This window comes from Centroberyx affinis, unplaced genomic scaffold (assembly GCF_046629955.1).
Source record: "Centroberyx affinis isolate AG114_WGS23_722 - 3 ecotype Tasmania unplaced genomic scaffold, CSIRO-AGI_Caff_v1 ptg002102l_1, whole genome shotgun sequence".
NCBI classification, from domain to species: Eukaryota; Metazoa; Chordata; class Actinopteri; order Beryciformes; family Berycidae; genus Centroberyx; species Centroberyx affinis.
The window spans coordinates 219,605-242,119 of NW_027280428.1; the positions used below are offsets into that span (position 1 = coordinate 219,605).

At 42.9% G+C, this 22,515-nt stretch overlaps 1 protein-coding gene across 1 annotated transcript in view; it reads left to right on the top strand.

Moving 5' to 3' along the window:
* The window catches only part of prkdc (protein kinase, DNA-activated, catalytic subunit), a 41,046-nt gene that overhangs the window by 12,733 nt on the left and 5,798 nt on the right, over positions 1 to 22,515 (top strand). Inside the window, exons 31-72 of the mRNA XM_071531604.1 lie at positions 361 to 591; positions 1,343 to 1,569; positions 1,676 to 1,884; positions 3,101 to 3,233; positions 3,356 to 3,514; positions 3,990 to 4,193; positions 4,463 to 4,651; positions 4,759 to 4,863; positions 5,593 to 5,760; positions 5,979 to 6,106; positions 6,224 to 6,431; positions 6,567 to 6,745; positions 7,415 to 7,583; positions 7,682 to 7,747; positions 7,843 to 7,906; positions 8,131 to 8,279; positions 8,389 to 8,529; positions 8,739 to 8,858; positions 9,000 to 9,143; positions 9,476 to 9,627; positions 9,985 to 10,116; positions 10,668 to 10,779; positions 11,089 to 11,204; positions 12,034 to 12,183; positions 12,959 to 13,132; positions 13,874 to 13,972; positions 14,410 to 14,620; positions 14,738 to 14,909; positions 15,150 to 15,353; positions 15,633 to 15,748; positions 15,901 to 16,032; positions 16,480 to 16,659; positions 18,081 to 18,289; positions 19,091 to 19,229; positions 19,413 to 19,601; positions 19,688 to 19,912; positions 20,016 to 20,124; positions 20,952 to 21,054; positions 21,211 to 21,373; positions 21,472 to 21,646; positions 21,732 to 21,925; positions 22,220 to 22,403. Of these exons, the coding sequence (XP_071387705.1) occupies positions 361 to 591; positions 1,343 to 1,569; positions 1,676 to 1,884; positions 3,101 to 3,233; positions 3,356 to 3,514; positions 3,990 to 4,193; positions 4,463 to 4,651; positions 4,759 to 4,863; positions 5,593 to 5,760; positions 5,979 to 6,106; positions 6,224 to 6,431; positions 6,567 to 6,745; positions 7,415 to 7,583; positions 7,682 to 7,747; positions 7,843 to 7,906; positions 8,131 to 8,279; positions 8,389 to 8,529; positions 8,739 to 8,858; positions 9,000 to 9,143; positions 9,476 to 9,627; positions 9,985 to 10,116; positions 10,668 to 10,779; positions 11,089 to 11,204; positions 12,034 to 12,183; positions 12,959 to 13,132; positions 13,874 to 13,972; positions 14,410 to 14,620; positions 14,738 to 14,909; positions 15,150 to 15,353; positions 15,633 to 15,748; positions 15,901 to 16,032; positions 16,480 to 16,659; positions 18,081 to 18,289; positions 19,091 to 19,229; positions 19,413 to 19,601; positions 19,688 to 19,912; positions 20,016 to 20,124; positions 20,952 to 21,054; positions 21,211 to 21,373; positions 21,472 to 21,646; positions 21,732 to 21,925; positions 22,220 to 22,403 (6,633 nt within the window). The remainder of the gene's footprint in view (positions 1 to 360; positions 592 to 1,342; positions 1,570 to 1,675; positions 1,885 to 3,100; positions 3,234 to 3,355; positions 3,515 to 3,989; positions 4,194 to 4,462; positions 4,652 to 4,758; positions 4,864 to 5,592; positions 5,761 to 5,978; positions 6,107 to 6,223; positions 6,432 to 6,566; positions 6,746 to 7,414; positions 7,584 to 7,681; positions 7,748 to 7,842; positions 7,907 to 8,130; positions 8,280 to 8,388; positions 8,530 to 8,738; positions 8,859 to 8,999; positions 9,144 to 9,475; positions 9,628 to 9,984; positions 10,117 to 10,667; positions 10,780 to 11,088; positions 11,205 to 12,033; positions 12,184 to 12,958; positions 13,133 to 13,873; positions 13,973 to 14,409; positions 14,621 to 14,737; positions 14,910 to 15,149; positions 15,354 to 15,632; positions 15,749 to 15,900; positions 16,033 to 16,479; positions 16,660 to 18,080; positions 18,290 to 19,090; positions 19,230 to 19,412; positions 19,602 to 19,687; positions 19,913 to 20,015; positions 20,125 to 20,951; positions 21,055 to 21,210; positions 21,374 to 21,471; positions 21,647 to 21,731; positions 21,926 to 22,219; positions 22,404 to 22,515) is intronic.

A 22,515-nucleotide genomic window follows, 5' to 3' on the forward strand; every position in this document is an offset into this window, starting at 1 on the left:
TGGGACAGCTCACTTACTGCTAGGCTTGGGCGATATCCAAAATGTAATATTGCGATACTGTCTCGCCAAAATATCGCAATGTACGATATTTGATATTGTGGAAAATATTGCGATATTCACAAAGAAGTATCGCGATATTCACAAAGAAATATCATGATATTCAATACTATCGAATATCGGCCCAAGCCTACTTATTGCCCTTTTAAGCTAGGGTTAGTGCCTATAGAAACCTGTCTTGTATTTTACAGGGAAGGGTGCTAAAATCTTAATAGCTGTTTACTACTGTTTATGTTTTTGTGACTGCATTTACTTACATTTATGTTCACTCCTGGATGTGTGTGTGTGTGTGACTGAACTCAGGCAAGAAATCTCCGTCCCAGTGGCTGGACGGGGTGCTGAAGGATCACGGCATGGCTTTCTTGATCTCGCGGTTCGAGGGCGGAGGCCTCCTGTCCCAGCCCACCCTCAGGCACCTGTCTGGCCCTTTCAGTGTCAGAGCCACCATGCAGTGGATGGACCTGCTGCTGGCCGCCCTGGACTGCTACAACACCTTCATCAGCCTACACATCATCAAGCCCCATCACTTGCTAAGTAAGTCGTGCTTGTTCAAGGAGCGAGTTGTATTACTCTATTACTGGGGATGGGACGACATAGCAAAATTCAATATATTGCAATACAGAAATGTGACAATACGTATCGTGGAGCAGAAAAATGAATCGTGATATTAGCTCTGTTTTATTCTGCTGTAGTAATCACAAATGAGACACTTGACCATCACAATTTCACAGGCTCTCCATCCAAATTATATTATTTGCACTTTATGATGACATTTTTAAAACTTTAAACTGGAATAATATTACCTCAGTGACAGGCATTTTGACACATCACAAATATTGTCATATAGTAAATTTGTCAGGACGTCCCACTGTCCTGCATCATCTCCTGGTCAGTGAGGCTTCTGATTGGTCATCAACATATGCTGAACATGCACAAATGTGTATCTCTTAAAAATTTTTATAGCTTAGACAAGGTAAAATTGTTTCAAAATTGTTGCCTGATTCAGTTTTAAATTGATTAATCGTACAGTCCTGCACGACTGACATTATTTTGTCTTCATTAATGCAATGATAACATGCCAGTAGAAGGTTAGACCAAGGAGAAACAACATGCATGTCCATGTTGGAATGCAGCCACACTTTGCACTCCACAACTTCAATATATAACAACCTTTATTAAATTTGCTCCTCCTCACTTTCCAGCATGAAAGGAGCTTTGAGTGCAGGGTTTGTCCTTTCTGTAACAGCCTGGCCAATGATCTCTGGTCTTTTCTTCCATTCCCAAGGCTCCAAAGAAAACTCGAGCTTTCTGAAGGCCATGGGTTTCTTCTTGACTGAGCTGGCGACCCACGAACTGGCAGCAGCAGAGAGCTGTTTTCTCCTCGGCCAGAAGACCTCCCACTTCAGCCCCAGAGAGGTGGACCAGTACAGCTATAGCAAGTGCACCATCATCGTTCGCCTGCTGGAGTTCGCCGCAATGATTCTCACCAAATGTGACCAGGAGGTTTGGAAGGTATCGAGTTGTAGCCACTCGGACGTATCGAAAAATCTCTCGACTACTACTTCTGAAAGCAAATGATGCCGTTTTTTTGGTCACTGTTTTCTACCTTTCTTCACAGCTTCTGGAACAAGATGTTTTTGGCTCTGTATTTTTTGAGCTGATGGCGCTGGTGGTGTGCCAGCCGTCAGCTGTGGGCTTCAACATGGCCGATGTGGAGGTGATGAAGCACCTGCCAGAGGTGTGTGTTCCTCTGCTGAAGGCCCTGCTGGCCTCACCTTACCGCGCTAGTCTGGAAAGCAGCCTCCGGACAAGAATCTCACGCAAAAGGTAAATTGATCATCCTTGATCCTTGATAAGGAGCATCCTTCATTACCAATTCACTATTTGAGAAGTAGAGTTGGCACCAGTACATGGGCTGTAATAGGGCTGAGCAATTGGTTGAAATCAATATTGCGATAGTCATAAGGGTTTTTTTGATATCAGTATGTATCACAATATGGTTCCTGTATGAAAACCATGTTAAATAATCAAATGAATGTTCACCCTTTGAGCCGAATGGTAATGTTGGGTGTGATGTCAAACAAAACTGAAATTTCCAAATAATATTCCATAAGTACCCTACCTCATTTTGAGTTTTTAAATAAAATTTGCTTGCTATCTTCAATTTAGACAGCAGAATTGTGCGTCATGGTATCCCAAAATCACCATGTCATCACAATATGATTCCGCTTAAAGACGATTGAATTATCGCCCAGCCCTAGACTATAATTTCAAAATGAAATGGTATTAAAATAGCATATTTAATAGTTTTTCTCAAATGGTGGGATTGTTCTGACGGAGTCTCTGCCATTTGCCTTTTAAAACAATCCTGCCTGACCTTTGAGATCCAGTATTTGTGGTTTTTGTTATCATTGGGAAAATGAAACTCCTTTTATTTATGCCTGATTGGATATGAGTCAGATGAACACTGGTCACTGGAGCTCTTGGCAGTGAATCTCTCTGCTTTAGGATACTTCCTGTACCCTAATATTTCGGATAAGGTAAAAAAGCACCATGTAGTCAAATGTTACAGATGTGTTTTGACACCATAAAGTTCATGAAAATGATCTTAAATGATCTTAGCGTCCAATGCCAATCCAGTTTTCCTCACCTTGTTTGTTTCTTTCTGTGTTTTATCATTTGTGTATCATTATGTGGAAATTGCTAATACCTTTGTACAAAAACTTACATTGTTCTTATATTACTTACTGATATAAGCACCTAAAAATACCTAGAATCAAAATCTGTCAGTCTGGATTTCAGCTTTACATTCATCTTTTGATTTCCCAATACGTGATTTTTGTATACAGTTGTTACACAGCAGCCTGCATCAGGCCGTTATAATTCCAAAGCTATACCAGAACTTGATTAACGACAAGTTCTCAGTGTCGCCCTCTGAGTTACTCCTTTGATTGCTCTTCCTCGGCACCCTCCTTGACACCACAGTCACCAACACCATCATCATCACTAATCTGCGTTTGTCTTTCTGTTCTGGCATCCCTAGTGTAGAGGAGTTGTGCGCTGTCGACCTCTACCATGCCAGCACTCTGAGCAGCCATGACCAGATGGGAATGATTCTGTCTGCCTGTAAGCAGATCCACAAAGCGGGCTTCCTCAGCTCCATCCTGCACAGCCAGGTATTCGGGGTCGTTGCTTCCAAATAGTAGCTATGGCATACCCTTCAGTAAGGCTACACAGCTGCCATGTCAAAATCATGCTGTTTTTTTTTGTTTTTTTTGTCTTTCTCTCTGTGATGAAGGACACAGCCTATGCCGAGTCCCTTGGGTCCCGGCTCCTCATGGCAGTGTATAAAGGCATAGCACCCGGCGAGGACCGGAAGGCTCTTCCATCCCTGGACATAAACAGCAGGAGGCTCGCGGACGGCCTCCTCCAGCTCGCCTTCTCTCTCAGCCAACAGGTTTAGTGCTCTCTCTCTGCTTAGGCTAGGTTAGATTCAATTAGATGGAGATGAAACGATCCACATGGGGAAATTGGGTTGTTGGAGCTGCAGTCAATAGAATACAGCTAAGAAAACAAAAGTAGGATCAAACACGAATGTAGCAAATATTTGCATATGAAAAATATTTTTTTAACATATAAAAATATGATGTATGCAGTGTATTACCAGTGAGAAAATATGAATAAAAATGTGTTAATATATGCATTATATCTGAAAATTGCTGTGAAGGTGTAATTTGTAATTTCTATCAATAATTAAGATGAGTAAATCCATTGATTGAGCCCATTTGATTTGCCTTTTCATTACTGTTACTTTTTAACCTTAATCTTTCCAGTCTCTCCTGAATGTCAGATGAGTTTTTCCAACTACATTTTGAGAGCTTTTCGCTCCTCGCTGCCTCCTGTGACCGTTGCACGTTGTTGTCTCTCCGCAGAGCGAGCAGCTGGTGGACCTGCTGCTGAACACCATCATGCTCTCGGTGCCGCTGTCCGGGAGTCGCGGCCGCAACTTCCTCAGCTTCTCCCACGGCGAGTACTTCTACAGCCTCTTCCAGACGACCGTCAACACGGAGCTGCTGAAAAGCCTGGACAGCACAGTGCCGCGCCTCTTGAAGGCCGCCTCTCTCAACCCCAGCATGGTAGCTGCTTTTATTCCTTTCTTCTGTTTTTATGCAAGAGTCTTCCATAGGAGTTTATGTCGCTTATGAGTTATGTGCTGCAGAGTAAGTACTGAGAACATAGACCAAAATCATCCATGGGTCCCCAGTAGATCTTTGAAAATGTTGTACTGTGCCATAGTGCATGTCATTCAAACACTGATATCAGGACCTCTACTGGAAGATGATTGTTTTTTTTTTGTCTGTATGTGAGACGTGGGTTTAATTCCAGTCTGCTACTTTTCCATCAGGTGAGTGTGCTGCTGAACGGCATGCTGGACCACAACTTCAGAGAGCGCTCTGTAAGGAAGACGCAGGGAAGCCAGCTGGTGGAGGCGGTGCTGAGGAGATGGGAGAGTCTGCAGCCCTGGTGGGAAGGAAGCACCTCCACTCCGGAGAGCAAAACCGCCACTCTCCTGCTGCTCTCCAAGCTCCTGCAGGTACTGTGAAGTTGGAGTTACTGCTGTATGTCTGTTGGTGTAATGCCCTTTTAATGTTAAATGATTCCACATCAGGTTTTTTACTGGGTTTTTTTCCCTCTCATCAGATTGACTCCTCTGTGTGCTCCAATATCAACCATGAAGCATTCAGACAGGTGTTCTCCACTTTCACCACACTGCTGGTTGACATGAATCTACCATTGAATCTCAAGGTAACATTCATCTTTTTTCATGCTTTCATGCTCAGTTTTAAAAGGGTTCTTCAGAGAAATGGGATTTTATTAGACATATATTTCTATAGGGAAATATCAATGAGAGCAACAATATGTTTTCCAAGTACTATGCTAGTGATTAGTCTGTTGTTTACTGATAAATCAGACCTAATTCAGGAGGAAAAAAAATGAACATTTGAAGATTTGTGTTTTTTCCTTAATTTCCCCATGTAGAATAAGTCAGTAATAGCTATTGTCCTTGCTATCAAAGATCAATTCCAACTCTAGACTCAAGGTAGATACAGAAGAGGGTATCTTCCAGAAACAACACTAGTAAAAGAAGCTGATATTTTTCATATAGTTTCTGCATAGAACTACACATAGAGGGTCTTTTTTCTCCAACCCTTGTTTCACAGCATAGCAACATTTAACAAGCTGTACTTTCTAGATTTCAGAGATTTCAGAGGTTTCTTGCTCATTCATAAAATGTAGAAAAACAAACTCCTGTTGGGTCCGTTCATGTTGATCACAAATGTACTAACCCTTCAGGATATTTTCCTGTCTTGTGGCCTGGATTGCATCCTGTATTTAAACCACAACAAGTATATTGTTAGTCCTCGCATCTTTAAGGAAACTGGGACTTTGCTTACATTTCCCCCCTTTCTCTTCAAAGCACCTTAGCCGTATACATTTCTCATGTTGAATTTTCTCATTTTCTCACCTCTTTAGAGCCAGGCCCTGTTGGTGCTGCCCTTCCTCACCACCCTGCCGGAGGAGCCGCTGGCCGAGCTGCAGAAAGCCCTGGAGGCCCTGGTCGCCTCCCACTTCCCCATGCAGTCCGACGAGTTTGCCAAGGGCTCGCTGCACCGCAACAACTACATGGACTGCGTCCGAAAGGTGAAGTCGGGGTGTAACAGGCAACCAATCAGGAGCCTATTTGATACAGAGACGTGGTTTTGCTTTGCTTTGATTCGCTCGCGGTCAGAGTGTATGGTGGCCAGCAGGGACAAAGTGTGAGAACAGGCAAAACCAAGGCATTCAAATGTTATCATCTCTAAAAGTTGGTTGTAATTTCGGTCCCTGATGACAAACTAGTCTACATTTCTCTCTTTCAGTTGCTGGATGCCCTAGAGCTGTCTCAGAGCCCACTGCTGCTCAAACTACTGGCAGAGATTCTGTGTCGAGATACCAAACACATCATGGAGGAGCACTTCCAAACTTGCTTCCAAAGGATCGCTAGGCGGTCAGTAAAGCCTTCACACCCAGTCACAGCGTTCATTCATGGGAGAACACGCGCTCGCATTCTGGGTTTTGTTCCTCTTTCTCAAACGAGTATCTGTATTCCTCGACGTCCGAGCAGGTCGAGCCATGAGCGGCAGCTGCAGCTGCTGTGCTCGGTGTATGGAGTGATCCAGCAGGGCGACGTGCCGGTGAGCTCCATGCTGCAGGCCATGATGGAGAGGGTCCTGCTGCCTCTCGCCGCTCACTGTAGCCCCAAGGCCCTGACCGACTTCTTCGTGGCCAACGTCTCCGACATAATGGCTTTGCTGCTCACGCGCTTCACCAAGGTTTGCATTCAGGGACTTCTATAAGCAAGGTCTTACAGAACACATTATTCACTCTTTATGATGAATAGGTCAAAATCATGCCACAATCAAATCTATTCCATTTAAAGGCTCATTTCATTTTCTTACCGATTTCAGGCCAGTGAGACTGCATTTGAGGCCCAGCTGCTGAAGAAGAACGGCTGCTACAAGCTGATGGAGCTGCTCTACACTCAGCTTCCCAAAGAAGAGGTTTACTCCAAGGAATCCCGCATTAACCAGGCCTACTGTCGCTTGGACAAAACGGAGGGCAACGAGTTGTCCAAGAACTTGATCAAGTAGGACTCCACTACACTTTTATATTTAAAGTCAAGAAGTAACTTTTTCTTCTCTCTCCATTTTTGATAATGAATCAAAAGTACAGACTTTTCAGCCTTTTTTCTGGATTGTCTTCTCTACTGTACATGTCATAGTACATTAGAAACTTGTTAGATGTTGTAGTCAGTCAACACAATTTCAAGCAAACTTAAGATTTGGGGCAAGTTAGCTTTGGTATTTGATCACACCCCATCATGCAAACTGCTTACAATTTGTCTATTGGTCCATTGCAAGACATTTGATATCTTCCTCCAGTGTAATCTGCCAGGCCTCGTTGCAGCTCTCTAAATCTCAATGGGCCTTAGTGGGAATGCAGCGGAGCGTGGGAGGGACTCAGCTGTAGAGTATGTGGAATACATAGAGGACTCTAACTTCCTTGAGTTATTGCAAAAATGACCAGTGTTAACTCAGTGTCTAAATATTTTCCCCTTTGACTAATTCTGATGTAAAGAATTCATACTTACTAGCTCTTCACGGTCAACATTTGTACTAATCTGCTTGGATATCAACACTTCTGGCTTGTATGTTTGTGGCTCATTTGAAAAGAACTATAAGAGGAGGCCATGCTGCTGCTGGCACAAGAGACAGATTATACTTCTATGGCGTAATGAATATGTGATTTCATGTAGGTCCTGTTTTGAAGCCTTCACTGAGAATATGACGGGTGAAAGTCAGCTCCTTGAAATAAGGAGGCAGTACCACTGCGCCGCGTACAACTGCGCCATCGCCGTCATCAGCCGCAGCTTCAACGAGCCCAAATTCTACCAAGGCTTCCTCTTCACTGAGAAGCCAGAGAAGGTACCGACCAGTGCTGACTCGTTTTCATATATCCAACATGTGGTAAGCTTACTCCACCAACAGGACTTAACTGTTTGTGTTTTTCTTTCTTTGTCCAGAATCAATTCATTCTGGAAAATCTCATTGATGTTCAACGAACCTACAAGTTTCCCATTGAAATTGAGGTATGTCACCTGATGATGAAGAGTCCCTTTTTTTTTTTATATGATATAGTTTGCGTTAAAATCTTTGTTTACTCATCTATTTTTAATTTATGTAGGTCCCACTGGAAAGAAAGAAGAAATACATCATGATACGGAAAGAAGTGAGCGAGGAGAACGGAGGTATTATTGAAACTGCCCAACTATTCAGCTACTGGGTTTTGATGCAAAAATGTCTCTTAAAGTGACCTTAATTTGCAATTTCAGGATCCTTCCAAGCCTTTAATATGCGTATATGTATTGCTTTTGGAAAGACTGACACCTCTTTTTACAATATTTTGAAGTATATCAGTTAGGATTGTTTTTTTCTTGTTTTGCTGACGGGATTCGTGTTGTGGTTTGTGTAGAGGGGCCGGTGTATCTCTCCTCCCAGTCCTACATGGCCGACAGCAGCCTGAGCGAAGAGATGAGTCAGTTTGATTTCTCCACCGGAGTCCAGAGCTTCTCCTTCAGCTCCCAGAACCCTGAAGGACGCAGACGCACCATCGCAAAAAGAGTTAGTGCCATTTCTCCCTTTACATCTACACTGAACTCAACGCGTTTTAGTGTCCCATGGTCTAAAAGCTGTTCCAGAGTGTTTCAAGTGTTTGTTTGTGTGGTTGTAGGAGGCAGAGGAGACGCTTTCCTCCCAGGATGCACTGGTGGATCTGGAAATGGATGAGCTGAACCAGCATGAGTGCATGGCAGCCATGACCGCTCTGATTGGACACATGCAAAGGAACAATATAACCCCCAAAATAGAGCAAGTCAGTGGCACTCAAGGACAATGAAGCTGATTTTGACAAATAGCTTCTATGTTATTCCTACCGTAGCAAAATTAAGGTTGTTTTTTAATGTATGGAGTTTTCTCATTTCATCATTTTTATAATTAACTTGAGCTAAATTGAGAAGCTTACCTTTATGCTAAATTCAAGTTGAGCCGTTTAATATACCGTCTTCCCTCTTTGTGGAACAGGGAAACACACCCAGCGAACTTCCTCCATGGATGAAGTTCCTGCATGGAAAACTGGTGAATCCAGCCACACCTTTGAATATCAGACTCTTCATCTCAAAGCTGATCATCAACATAGAGGAGGTGACTGCTTTCATCGCTCCGTCCATCCTTCCTTACAACTCTTCTCTATGAAAAGAAATAAATGCAGTGATATCTGCCACTGTATACCCTCTTTCTCGGTATGTTTCCGGTGCAGATTTAATCTTTGTTGTTGCTTCCCAGGTGTTCCGGCCGTATGCCAAGCATTGGCTGGGGCCGCTCCTGCAGCTCGTCGTCTCAGGAAACAACGGAGGAGAGGGGATTCATTTTATGGTGGTGGATATCGCGGTCACAGTGCTCTCTTGGACGAGCGTGGCCAGCCCAAAGGTTGTTAATTCTGCCATTTAAGAGACATCACGTAAAAGTCTGCAATAAGTGTTTGTCATGTCCTACATGCACCAAATTTCATGAATTGATAAAAAATGTATTTAAAAAAATGGCATTTGGGTCACCAGATTCTGAGATCTGAAGGTTTGTGGCCTAGTGGTTGGTTTTAGTATGGCTTTACATGTTAACATTTCCTTTCCTTATTCCGATGGATCTTGAATCCCTAATAGTAACAATAACAAACCCATTGGAAAACGACACTTAAAATGCAGGAGGAGCACCAAAAGGAGAAAATGCTAGTGAGCACTAGTGGATTGTGTTTGTTGTCCCAGGGTAACCCCAGAGATGAAGTGCTGGCCAACCGGCTGTTGGAGTTCCTGATGAAGCACAGCTTCCACTCCAAGAGACCCGTGTTCCGCCACAACCTGGAGATCATTCGCACTCTGGTGGAGTGCTGGAAAGACTGTCTGCATGTGCCTTACAGGTAATAGCACAAACTTGCATTCAAAGACAGGTTGAATTTGACACAAGGTATAGCTCAGTGGAAATGGTTCTTAGACTAGATTTGAGGCTTAGGTTATCTGTAAGAAGATATCTTTATTATCCATTTGTCTGGAAATTCATACACACATTCAGCTTCCTACACATATTTAGATATCACAGAGTTTCATCTAACCAAAGAATCATTTTGAACTTATGCTTTATGACTGGGTAGACTTTCATTCTCACTTACTTCCTCGTAGATTTCATACAAACATCTTTGATGACCAAAAAAAATCTAGATTTACTGAACTGAAATATAATCGATCATTGTGTTAATCTTGTTTTTTTGTCCTTGTAGTCTGATCTACGAGCGTTTTTGTGGCAGCGACCCAAACAGTAAAGACAACTCTGTTGGACTCCAGCTGCTAGGAATTGTCCTGGCCAACAGCCTCCCTGCTCATGATGCCTCGTGTGGAATTGATTATGACAGGTAAAAATAAAACCAGCAAACATTTGGATCTCAATTTCATGAATAAATAGTAAAATAATATGTTACCTGTCTGGTTTATATAGTGCTTAGTGAATACCGTTTTCATGTAGCTAAATGTAGCTAAATTCTGTGCCATTTGTTTTTGAAGCCAGTTTTATTGTTTGAAACAGTAATTTCTCTTGTAAACTCTGTACTAACACCTTCCAAATGAGTTAATGTTAGTTATTAAAAGTGAAAGTTTTACAATAAACACACAAGTTTCTGCTCAGAATTGCTGTTCTGCAAAGTTAAATATATACTGTGAGTCACTTTTTCGGCATGAAGTTCTAGCTAACCTTGGCTAGCTTTCTGTTAGCTTCTAGCTAATTTGTTGTATCATGCTAACAAAGCATCAGCTGCATAGAGATTAACAGAAAAGGCAGGAAAGAGAAGTACAGACAACAGGATTTTCATACTCTTGTGATTTGTATTGTATATTATATACATTTTAGAATTTTTGAAAAGTATTTTTTGCCCCTTCATGGTTTCTTCGTGATGGTTTGTATTTTCAGGTACATCCAGTCTCTCGCCAACAACCTGTCCTTCACAAGGTACAAAGACATCTACGCTGCCGCTGCTGAGATTATTGGCCTCATCCTGAAGAACATGACTGGAAAGGACGATGTATGAGACTTTCCCTATTTGGTTGCATTACAGTTGTACTATATACAGTATATCTTTGTGACTGAGTAGAGCTCAGAGTAACTTAGTGGAAAAGAATAGATCTCACATAGGAAGTTTAAGGTTAGATAAAGTCAGTGGATGTAGTGTCCGTATGTTCAAATGCTCAATCAAATGTTAAATGTTAAAAAGTTGACACAGTGCCTAGTGTACTAGCAATGATTCCTATTTTTCTGCTCTAAAACCATCATGCTTATTACATGAATGTCACCCATGAAAAACTTTTTTTTTTTTCCCTTTTTTCTTTTTCAGGCACTCCTCAGTCTTGCTGTAAATAAGATAAAAGAGCTGAAGAAAAAAGACATGGACGACAAGTTCATTATTTGCATGAGCAAAGTATCCAAGCACTTTCCGCCATTTATGGACGGGTGAGTTTTTAGGTCTGCTGTATTTCAGATTTCTCAGATATTTAGGTTTTTTACCTGCAATGTAAAATGTTATAAATCAGGCTGTGTCCATCTGTCCGTCTGTCAAACATGATATCTCAGACACCACTGGTCTGATTTTGACAAAGGGTGAAGGGATGATGCATCTTGGCACTATGTTCCAACACTTAAAATATTACACCGATTAGCGTGATGAGGGCGCTATAATTAAAGGTCCAAATTTGTAACTCCAAAGTGATATCTCAGACACGATTGATATGATTTTGATGAAACTTTGGGATGGGTGCATTTTGGCACTGTGTTGTGGCATTATAAAGCATTGCACTGATCGGCCTGATGGAGGCGCTATACTTAGAGGTTAAAAATTGAAAATAAGGCTGTAACTGATATACGACTGTCCGATTTTGATGACACTTGGAGGAAAGATGCATCTTCTTACTGATTGGCCCAAGGGGTGCCTGCATCATTCATGGGGGATGGCATGTTTGACTTACCTAAATCAATGTTTTCCAGTCAAATGGTTAGTTGTGTAGATACTGTTTTAGATGCTTTTTGAGGGTCTATTTATGTTGTATACCCGTGAGTTGAATTGGTTAGGAATTTCCCTGTAAATAACAGTTCATCTCAGGAAGTTTGTTCTTGATCTAGGAGGGAACCAAGTGACCTCAACAAGCACTCCTAGTCTGATAATGATGTACACTGCTAGTTCAAGTAAAACAGTACCAGGAGTCAGAGAACCAAGAATTGAACTTGTGGTAATGTCATCAAAATGTAAAATCTGTTTGCATCTTTGTTTTTTGTTTTTTTTCAGGTTCGTCAATTCTGTGTTCTTCCTCCTGCCGAAGTTGCACGGCGCCTTAAAGACTCATTGTCTGGAGTGTGTGCTGAGCCGGGCGGATGTCATCCCCGACATCTTTCTGCAGCTCAAGACCAAAGGCTTCCTTCAGATGTTGGGCCATAGGTTAGCCCTAACCACACTCTTCTGCTTCATCTGCATGTCATGGTTTATAGTTTTGGGTTGCTTTATTTTTCCATTTACATGTGCTAGGTGTATCATTTTAGTATCAAGAAATCATTACCACATTAATTTTAAGACATTAGTATAATTACTGAAAAAAATGCCTCTAGCAGCCTCCACACAGTAATTTACATTTGTTCGCCACTGGGTCAGATTTGGAGGGAAAATCTGCTGGATCGCTTTACGGCACAAAACAGGAAGAGAGCGCTGTTCTTCCAGAGCAAACACAGCTAAAGCTTTCAGAGATTGTGGCAACGGCAGATGGTGGAAGAAGTGAAAGGCCGATGGATAAATCACTTCCGGCATGTTTGTCCTCTTCAGTAAAGCAAAACAAAAAACCTGTGACCATAGAAGCAAAAATCAGGGTTTATGGGAAATCTGGTCTTAATTTTGAGAAACACAAGCACTAACAATACCACTGGCATGAGATAGAGGCTACCAATCGTCTCCACCATGGTCTCATTGGTTTACAGTAAATATATCAAGGTATCATATTGATATTTGATACAGTGCAAAATATTGCGATATTCTCGAAATATCACGATATTCAATATTATCGAATATCGGCCCAAGCCTAACTGGAAATCAACAGAACTTGGAGATGTAGGACATTTTTCTCTTAGCGTATAAGCATTATTATTTACATAAAGAATACCTAAGTTGTTATAGAACCTTTATTTATGCTGCAAATTTCACGTTGTTCCCTCCTCGCACCCAGGGATGAAGCGAGGCAGAGAGCGTGTCTAGATATTCTCCACAAGATCATCGCCCTCCTGACTCCAGTTCAGCTCCAGGAGGTCCTGGGAGCTGTGACGGCCTTCATCGCCCATCCCTCTCCAGTCTGCAGAGAGAGGATGTACGATATCCTCATGTGGATCCAGGACAACTACAGGTGAGCCCCAGTTTTTTTGGGCTGCCTTTCTCAAACAACTCAGTGTTTCCCGTTGGTTTGTCATAATATATACATGATTTATGTCAACATGAAATAGTTTTCATTAGTTACCACATGAAACATCAATATTGTCTCCCCTGACTTTGGATTGGTCTACATCCTCCAGGACCATCAGTGTACACTAGGGATGGGACGATATATCGCGATACAAAAATGTGACAATATGTATCGTGGGGCAGAAAAATTAATTGTGGTATTTATAGCTCCATTTTATTCTGCTGTAGTAATCACAAATGAGACGGCTTGCCTATCACAACTTCACAAGCTCTCCATCGAGATTTTATTATTTTGCACTTTATAATGACATTTTTAAATGTTAACATTCTTGCAAGCCAGTGCCATCACTAGAAAGATTTGTGTCTCAGAAATAAACATAATTCTGCACAGTCAGACTTTGAACCAGCCATGGAACTTTTATTTATTACATCGTATTCTGGTTGTATTGAATCATGAGCCCCATATTGCGTATTGAATTGTATCATGAGATAAGCATCCCTAGTGTACACCATATACTCCCCTAGGCTTCTTCATTAATTAACTGATTGGCCCAAAGGCCTCACTGCATCATTTGTACAATCAACCAATATGGGGCACCACAAATGCCAAAAAGAAAAGACTAGCAGATGATGCAACTGGCCCTACAAAGTTAAGGACTTCAAACTTGAACCCTTGTTTTTTCAGTGATGCAGAGAGCATGGCTGACAGCACCTCAGTAGAGGTTTTGAATGCAGCCAAAGAAGTCCTCCTTCAGGGACTGACTGAAGAAAACCAAGGCCTGCAGTAAGTACCCGTGGATTTTTCTCTTCCCTACTGGACATATTTGAATCAAAGAACAATTTTGTTGACTTTAGACTCTCTGTCTTATTCCTCAGTAGATATTACAAGAACTTGCTTATTAGTTAATTAGCTTACTAGAGAAATTAAAAAAAAATCTCTAAAATCTGATAAAGGACTAAATTTGAGAAAAGAGGATGTGTGCTATGATTATTAAAGTGTGATTCTGTTAAATTTATTTTATTTCTGTATTTCACTTTACCCTTTGAAATCGACTTCTTCCATATCATAACTCGGCTTTTCATGTATTTACTTGTCTTTATATTATATGCTATGCCTTCTGCTGTGAAGGGAATTGTACTGCAGATATTTATCCAAAATGCTCCGTCTATTAAAAGTTGCACTGACTGAATGGACCATCTTTGTCTGTTTGCGTCTCTCAGGCTTTACGTCCACAACTTCTGGAGTCAGGAGAAGCGTCTCCCCGGCGCCACCCTGGAGCGCATGCTGATGGTGCTCCGCTCTCTGTACTCCTGTCAGATCGAAAGGCGTTTCTTAAGCCTGGCTACCAATCTGCTGCTGGAGATGACCAGCCAGAGTCCGGACTTCACACGGAACATGTTTGAGTACCCGCTGTCCGAGTGCACCTTCCAGGTCAGCTGGAAAAAGACGGTGTCGGGTTTCAGATTTTTTTATTTCTCTCATAAACTGTTTTCACCTGTCAGCACAGACTTCAACCGGTCAGCCTCATTCCATTTTTCCACTCTGCAGGACTATGTGATTGATTCCAACTGGCGCCTCAGGAGCACAGTGATGACGCCCATGTTTGTCGAGACCCAAAGCTCACAGGGCCCAGAGAGCCCGGCGGCGACCCAGACAGGGACCATGAAGGGACAGCTGCGAGCCACTCAGACTCTAGAGTTCACCCAAACCCAAACAGCAGGTACAGATCCATGGTGTCAGTACTGTACTAATGATGTCCCTCCTTAGCCAAGGTGGGCATGTTGGAACTAATTTCCATTTTGACAATGAAAAGTTATGATGATCATATAATGACAGATATTGTTACACTTACATTAATGGGGAAAAAAGCACAAAGCCTAGACTCGAGCCCTGCGTGACACCTGAAATTAACATAAAACACAACACAGAAGTGCAGTTTTATTTTATTGTTTCCTCCCAGGTCGTCGTACGGCATATAACTGGCTGACGGGCAGCAGTGTGGACACGCTAGCGGAGTACACACTGGGCTCTGAGTCCGAGTCTTCCTTGTTGGTGTTTGGCAAGAAAGCAGAGAGGCAGGCCGCAGCGCGCAGGCCGACAGGAGAAGGCTTCGGCGTCAGGCGCCTCGCCGCGCCTCCCGACGAGGTGGACAGTCGCAGTAGAGGTCAGTCTCTAAGAAAACACACCCAGCTCTTTAAATATATATTTCACATACATATATTTTTAACTCCTACCGACTGGAACCACTGTTTAAATGTCTTACTATGCTAAATTACTTACCGTTCACGTTAGTATTTTGTGCCTGTCCTTCATGCATGTTAGGTTTTCCGTAACCCACAGCTGCAGTCCCATTTTGTACATTCATATAGAAGCTAGAAATATCGAGTTAAAAAGCTGCTAGTAATCTGGTAGTCAACTATCGTTTGTATCTGTACACCAACAGCAGAAAGCGAGCGGCGTGCCGACATCCTGAGGTTAAGGCGCCGATTCCTCAAAGATCAGGAGAAAGTCAGCATGAGTTTTGCACGGAAAGAGATCCACCAACAGAGGCAGAAAAAGGTGACAAAGATGTGTATCTGAAGCTCATATCAGTGAAATGGATGGTTGACTTAAATTGAGTTTTTACGGTGTTGGAATGCCGGATGGCCGAGTGTCAGCCAACCTGCCACTGTGTCTCTTAACCATGAACGATTTTGTCGGGGGTCCCGCAGGAAGACAAAGCTAATCAGAGGTTGCGGAAGGAGGCTCAGGTGACTCTGTACCGCAGCTACAGAGTGGGAGACTTCCCAGACATCCAGATCCCACACAGCAGCCTCATCGCCCCTCTACAAGCCCTAGCACAGGTTAGACTGCCATTGCTATTATTTCCCCCTGGTTTTCAATGGAGGGTTTTGGTCTAAATGCTGTTTCAGAGGCTTTTCCGTCCCACCAAGACTCAAACTGTAGGGGAAACATTAAGTAGTTGTAATTGTTTGGCATGAAAATAGTCAAATTTATTGAAGATCAGCTATTGGCCTTCAAAAACCTGTATCAGTCAAACCCTAATCTAGTGTAGCTGGTCTTTTTGGCTATAGTTGCGTGTCTGTCTGTCTGGGTGTGACACATTCTTGTGAACACAATAATTCAAGAACAGAACATGATAGAAGTGCCTCTTGTTTCAAAGTCTAGCAGCATGCGTGTGAAAATGAAAGTGTTCTGATTATAATATATATTTAATATCTAAAAAAAAAAACTGAAAACAGACAAGCTTTTGTCACAGTTATGGATTTTTCTGTGTGTGTGTGTCCCAGAGAGACCCGATTCTAGCCAAGCAGCTGTTCAGCTCGCTGTTTGCCGGCATCCTACGAGAAATGGAAGGTCACAGATCAGCCGGGGAGAGCCAGAGGATTAAACAGGAGCTCCGCAGGGACATGAATACATTCCTGAGCAAGAGCACACTCTACTTCCCTCCCTTTGTGGCATGTGTGCAGGTTTGACCCTCAACAACTATTTCAATTTTCCTTACAGATTACACAAACAGGTCAAAATTTCACCCTTTGTAAGGTCATAACTGCTACACCATCAGTCCAAGTTTGACTAAATTTGGAGGGATGATGCATCTTGTTACTGATTGGCCTAAGGGGGTGCTTGCATCATTAGTCAGAATCTCAGACAAAAGCTCGGAATTTACATAAAAATGTATGTAAAAATTGAATCAAACATGAACACAAAATACTACAGAATTGTTAGGTTCTAAGGAATTTACTATACTACAAACTATATTAACATATTTAAATATCATGGCAGTGTATAAGGGAAGCAGATTTGGGGGATTCTCTCGCTTTGTGTGTGTGTGTGTACATTCGCATGGGTTTGTTATGGGGTGAAGAACCAAAACTGTCAAAGTGACAGTACTCAACAGTAAACTGAGGGTGCCAGTGCCTCCAGTACACCAGGTAGGCATACAGTTCTTTCCGGCAAGGATTTCTGTCTGTGCTAAACTACACTATATTCTACATATTAGCTTTTACAATACATTGATTCATTAATCAAATAAAGCATAAACAGCTGATAAGTAAGCTACCAGCGCCTATAGATATTTTGTTGTGTGTTGTCTGGAGTGTTGTGTGTTGTCTGGAAGCCCTCTGCCTTGTCTGTCTGTCTGTCTGTTTGTGTGTGTGTGTGTGTGTGTGTGTGTGTGTGCGTGCATGCAAGTCTTCAGTCGCCTTTTCTACCTCTTCTAATGTATGAAAAGTTTTATTTAACCGCTGTAAGCCGCATAATCACTGCTCACAAAGATCAAAGATGGTTGTTAAACTGGCAGTTTTGAGTTGCACTTAAAAATACATAAAAATACAAATCTGGAAGAGAAAAAAAAAAACCACACAAAAAAACAGTTGGTACATCTGGTGTTTTTTCCTGGGTCTGCTATTATCAAACCTGTGTGTGTGTGTGTGTGTGTGTGTGTGTGTGTGCATTCGTGCGTGCATGTTCTGGGGGGAGGGTTCTCTCTAGGTGATATGTGTATATATATTTTCTCTCTGTTATATGCATGTTTTAATTACATGCCGAGTAGCAGTAGTAGTTACTGTATTTACGGAAAAGCACATCAAGTTTCCTTGTATATGAAATGTGTTATACAGATTCAGTTTGACTCGACCTGAGTTGAAATGGGATGGAAAAAAAACAAAATAGGAAGAGTTAGTCATGGAATTTCTGGAATATCATGGTGCATTCTATTCTGGGGAAGTCGGGGAATATGATGGAATTGTCCAGATGGGTCACTTAACAGGAATACAGCGGAATGTTTCTTCCAACTTGCTTCACACATTCATTGCATTAGAAGGTGATAGAGCGGAGACCAGACTGTTCCCCCGGGCAATGTGTAATATTTTGCTGACTGCTTCGCCAGGACATGAGCTACCAGCATAAGGAGCTGCTGCAGCTCTATCCGCCGGCCATCAGCTCCAGCTGCCTGGTGAGCCTGCAGCAGCCGTCGGGCATCCTGCTGCTGGAGGAGGGCTTGCTTCACGCCGGCTGCCAGGACGAACCTCCCACCAAGCGAGCGCGAGGACGCAAGGAACTCCCCCCGGACACCGAGAAATGGATCCACCTCGCAAAGTATTACGCCGTTGTTTCCACTGACGGGGGCGTAACAATGTGTACACATGTCCACCACATCTCACTAGGCAGCCATATTAAAGGAATATACCAAGTTTTGGGTGACTGTTCCATGATGTTAAATGATGAGAACACGCACCAAAATTATCAAAAACAAGCTGTATTCCCTTAAAATAATTGCTTAGCGTTGTGATGGATAACAATTAGAGCTGCAACGATTAATCGATTAATCGATTAGTTGTCAACTATTAAATTAATCGCCAACTATTTTGATAATCGATTAATCGGTTTGAGTAATTTTTTAAGAAAAATAAGTCAAAATTCTCTGATTCCAGCTTCTTAAATGTGAATATTTTCTGGTTTCTTTACTCCTCTATGACAGTAAACTGAATATCTTTGGGTTGTGGACAAAACAAGATATTTGAGGACGTCATCTTGGGCTTTGGGAAACACTGATCCACATTTTTCACAATTTTCTGACATTTTATAGACCAAACAACTAATCGATTAATCGAGAAAATAATCTACAGATTAATCGACAATGAAAATAATCGTTAGTTGCAGCCCTAATAACAATAAGTTTGAAATAGATTTGAAGCTCTGAAAACAGCTTTTCTCATGCAGTAAGCGAGTCTGACCACTAGTCCTGGACCTGTGTTGATTTTTCTAGAAACTCATATCAAATCATAAGGTTCTAATGTCTATTTGTTTCAATGTCTCTTCATCTTTTTATGCCCCTTGACCTGCTGAGACAGTCATGTACCTCACGCCCATGCTCTCTTTGTTTCCTGTATCCTCCAGGCTTTACAGGTCATTGGAGGACTACGACGTTGTGCGTGGCATCTTTGGTGGTAAAGTCGGGACCAAGTCGATCACCTGCACAGCGCTCCAGGCTGAAGCAAACACCGACTTTGCAGAGGCTGTGAAGCTGTACAACGAGGCAAGTCGCGGGGTCATTCCCATGATGTAGCAGAAGCTGACGGTCAGATCATGTTGTACATAAAGGGGACATTTTAAGTGATGAGAACATAGACACCCAAAGCGTCCATGTGTCCCCCGGTAGATCATTGGCTCCGGTGCTCCATGCTAACACTGTAACGCTTTACCGTCTTCCGCCCTGCAGGCCCTGAACACGGAGCACTGGAGCGACGGGGAGCCCACCGACTCGGAGAAGGACTTCTGGGAGACGGCTGCCATGGAGGCCTACAGTCACCTGACCGAGTGGAAGTCTCTGCAGTACTGCTCCACCGTCAACATTGACGAGAACTCGCCGCCCAACCTCGAGAAGATGTGGTCAGAGCCCGTCTACCAGGTAGTACAAACGTCTCAACCTCCTCCAAAGGTTTGTTGTAATCAAATTCGATTCGTTTTAATGCGTGGCCTTTTTGCCGGTGCCAGGAAATGTACCTGCAGCACATGATTCGCAGCATGCTGAAGCAGCTGCAGCTGGGCGAGAGGGACCAGGCTCTGCTCAGCTTCGTCGACAAGGCCATGAGGGTGGAGGAGCGCAAGAAGCTGCTGGAGAGCCACTACAGCCAGGAGCTCAGCCTGCTCTACATCCTGCAGGAGGACTACGACCGCGCCAAATACTACGCCAACTACGCCATGCAGCTCTTCATGCAGGTCCGCTGTTGCCGCTGGATGCTTTTCACTTTCTTGTGTACAGCTTGGATATGTGCACTTACTGTGCCAACCACACTCACTGCTCCATCTCCATCTAATGCAGAATTACTCCAGTGTGGATACCCTGTTGAATCAGAGTCGCTTGACCATCCTGCAGTCAGTGCAGGCCTTGACCGAGATCCAGGACTTCCTGCTGTTCATTAAAGGAGAGGGTGAGTCTGCAGATCAAGTGTTGAACAGGGAAACCGTTGTACACTACAGTGTTGTCTTCGAAACACTTCCAAAATAAAAAAGAACAATTAAGGGGGCATCAAGTAATTTAGGCAAAATACCCAACAGAGAAGTCCATTGAAGAGGTAATATATCACCATTCAAGATAATACTGCTTTACTTTATTTGCTTTACTTTATTTGTTTTTCGTCTGAAGAGCAAAATGTGTTGCGACACCAGAGTACCGGACGGGAAGTGAGTTTTGAAAGTCCGAAATTTCAACACCTGGCCAAGTAATCGTTGAGTCAGTGGTATTGATCACCAACCCTATCAACCCCTGCAGATATATTATGGTCGTTTTGTGCTGTGGGACAGTAAAAACTTTAGTTAATGCACCTTTAAAGTAACACATTAACTCAATAGTTCATTACACCTGTGAAATATTAGTTGACATATAGGGATTTGGTATGATATATAGGAGCAAGGCAGGAAGGAACGTTTGTCTTTCACCATTTTACCAGCCAAATATGATTTCTAGAATAAAGTAGCACCTCCAAACAATGGTCAGATGCCTGCCAAGGTGACAGGGTGACAAACTTACAAGCCAAAAATTCACAAATATGTGGCTGGGTAGTTGGCTTTAATTTCCCACCCGGTACAGGAGTGGTTTCTCTTTTCTTAGGGAAAACTTGGGTACCCCTCTTCCTTAATGGGATTTTTTGATCAGGATTTTGGAAGAATTTGCTCACAACTGGCTCTGAGTTATCTTCAATAGAACAAAGTGTTGGCCTAGTGTCAGAATGTAATATTTTCTATTGTGTTTTATTAGTGTCTATGGCCTCCCTCAAGCGGCTCATCAGGTTGTGGACTGACCGGTACCCTGACGCCAAAGTGGATCCAGTGAATGTATGGGATGATATCATTACATCTAGGTAAGAGGGATATCATTTTAACATTTGTAACAGTTGACACAATTGACGTGATATACAGATTTGAAGACATGTACTTCACTTGTGCAACAACTTTTTATGTTGAGGAAAATGCATGATAGAAAGTAGGATCTCACAATTTCTCTCTCTGTGGTTCAGATGTTTCTTCTTGGACAAGATCAGGGAGAAGCTGAAGAGCAATGCTTCCGGTGACAGTATGGAGGTGGACGGTTCAGAAGACCCAGCGGGTGACGTCGACAAATTAGTAAATGACTGCAAGTTCAACATGAAGCTAAGCATGGCTGATAGCGCGTGGAAACAGGTGAACTACTGGCTCATTGATCAGTTGACAAAGTTACTTTTTTGCGCCGTTAACCTGGTAGCCACAGAAGTCACGTTGCACCCGTTTAATGTTTTCAGAGTAACTTCCCTGTTGCCACCAAGCTGTTGAAGGAGCTTCACAAAGAGGCCAAAACAGAGAGAGGCTGGTTGCTCCGGTGGGTCCACTGTTTCAGCCGCTACAGCCATAAACGCAGCCTGACCCAGGCTCCTGTGGAGCAGATCAGTGCCATGCTGAAGACTATCCCACTTCTGGGTAAGAAGCGGAAAAAGAAGGCCTTGATACATAATATTGTTGTTTGTTGTTGTTGTTGTTGGACATCAGCTCTTTCCTTCTGCAGAGGACCTTCAGTCTGATTGTCAGACTGCCACGGCGAAAGTATTCAGATACCAGAAGATACTGCAGGGAACATCTTACCACATCCTGGCCACAGCCGTAAGCAGGAGCCCCTCAGTCCTGGATGATATTGGGGTTGAGAAAGCAGAGAGACTTGTAATGCTTTCTGGAGCCTCTTGGCCAACTGACCGTCAAAAGGTACTGTTGAACTGTAACTATTTCCAGTCTGCTTCCTCTTGATATGTCAGAACAGCAGAAAGAGACAAAAATCTCCCCAGTAGAACTGAGCATGATGCAGAGTTGTTTGGAAAAGCAGGTGAAAGTATAAGATAGCATAAAAGGCTATGGGATTCCATTGTGGAACATGTAAATGCAGCATCTAATGTGAAAAGAACGGCCGTCGTCGATCAGATTATGTCAAATTAGATGGGAACTCACCTTCTGCAGTCAGAACATTAGGCATGTAGCCTCTCAAAACCGTCTCTCCAACAGGAGGTGGAGGTGGGGCTGCAGCTGCGAGCGTCGACGTTGCTGTGCGACGCTGCCAGAAAGGCTGATGAAGAGCTCCAGTCGTACACTCAGGCCTGCGTGGAAACCAGCAGCATCACAGAGACCTACATGGCTCTGGCCAACTTCTGTGACAAACGACTGCGAGAGGAGGAGCAAAGCGACGCCAGTGAGTAATTATACCACGGCTTCGTTGAATACTCAATTCTGATTGGCCAGTGAACGCATTCTGCGGTCTGTTATTTCTGAACAACACACTGCAGTTTTGCAGCTAATCAAAA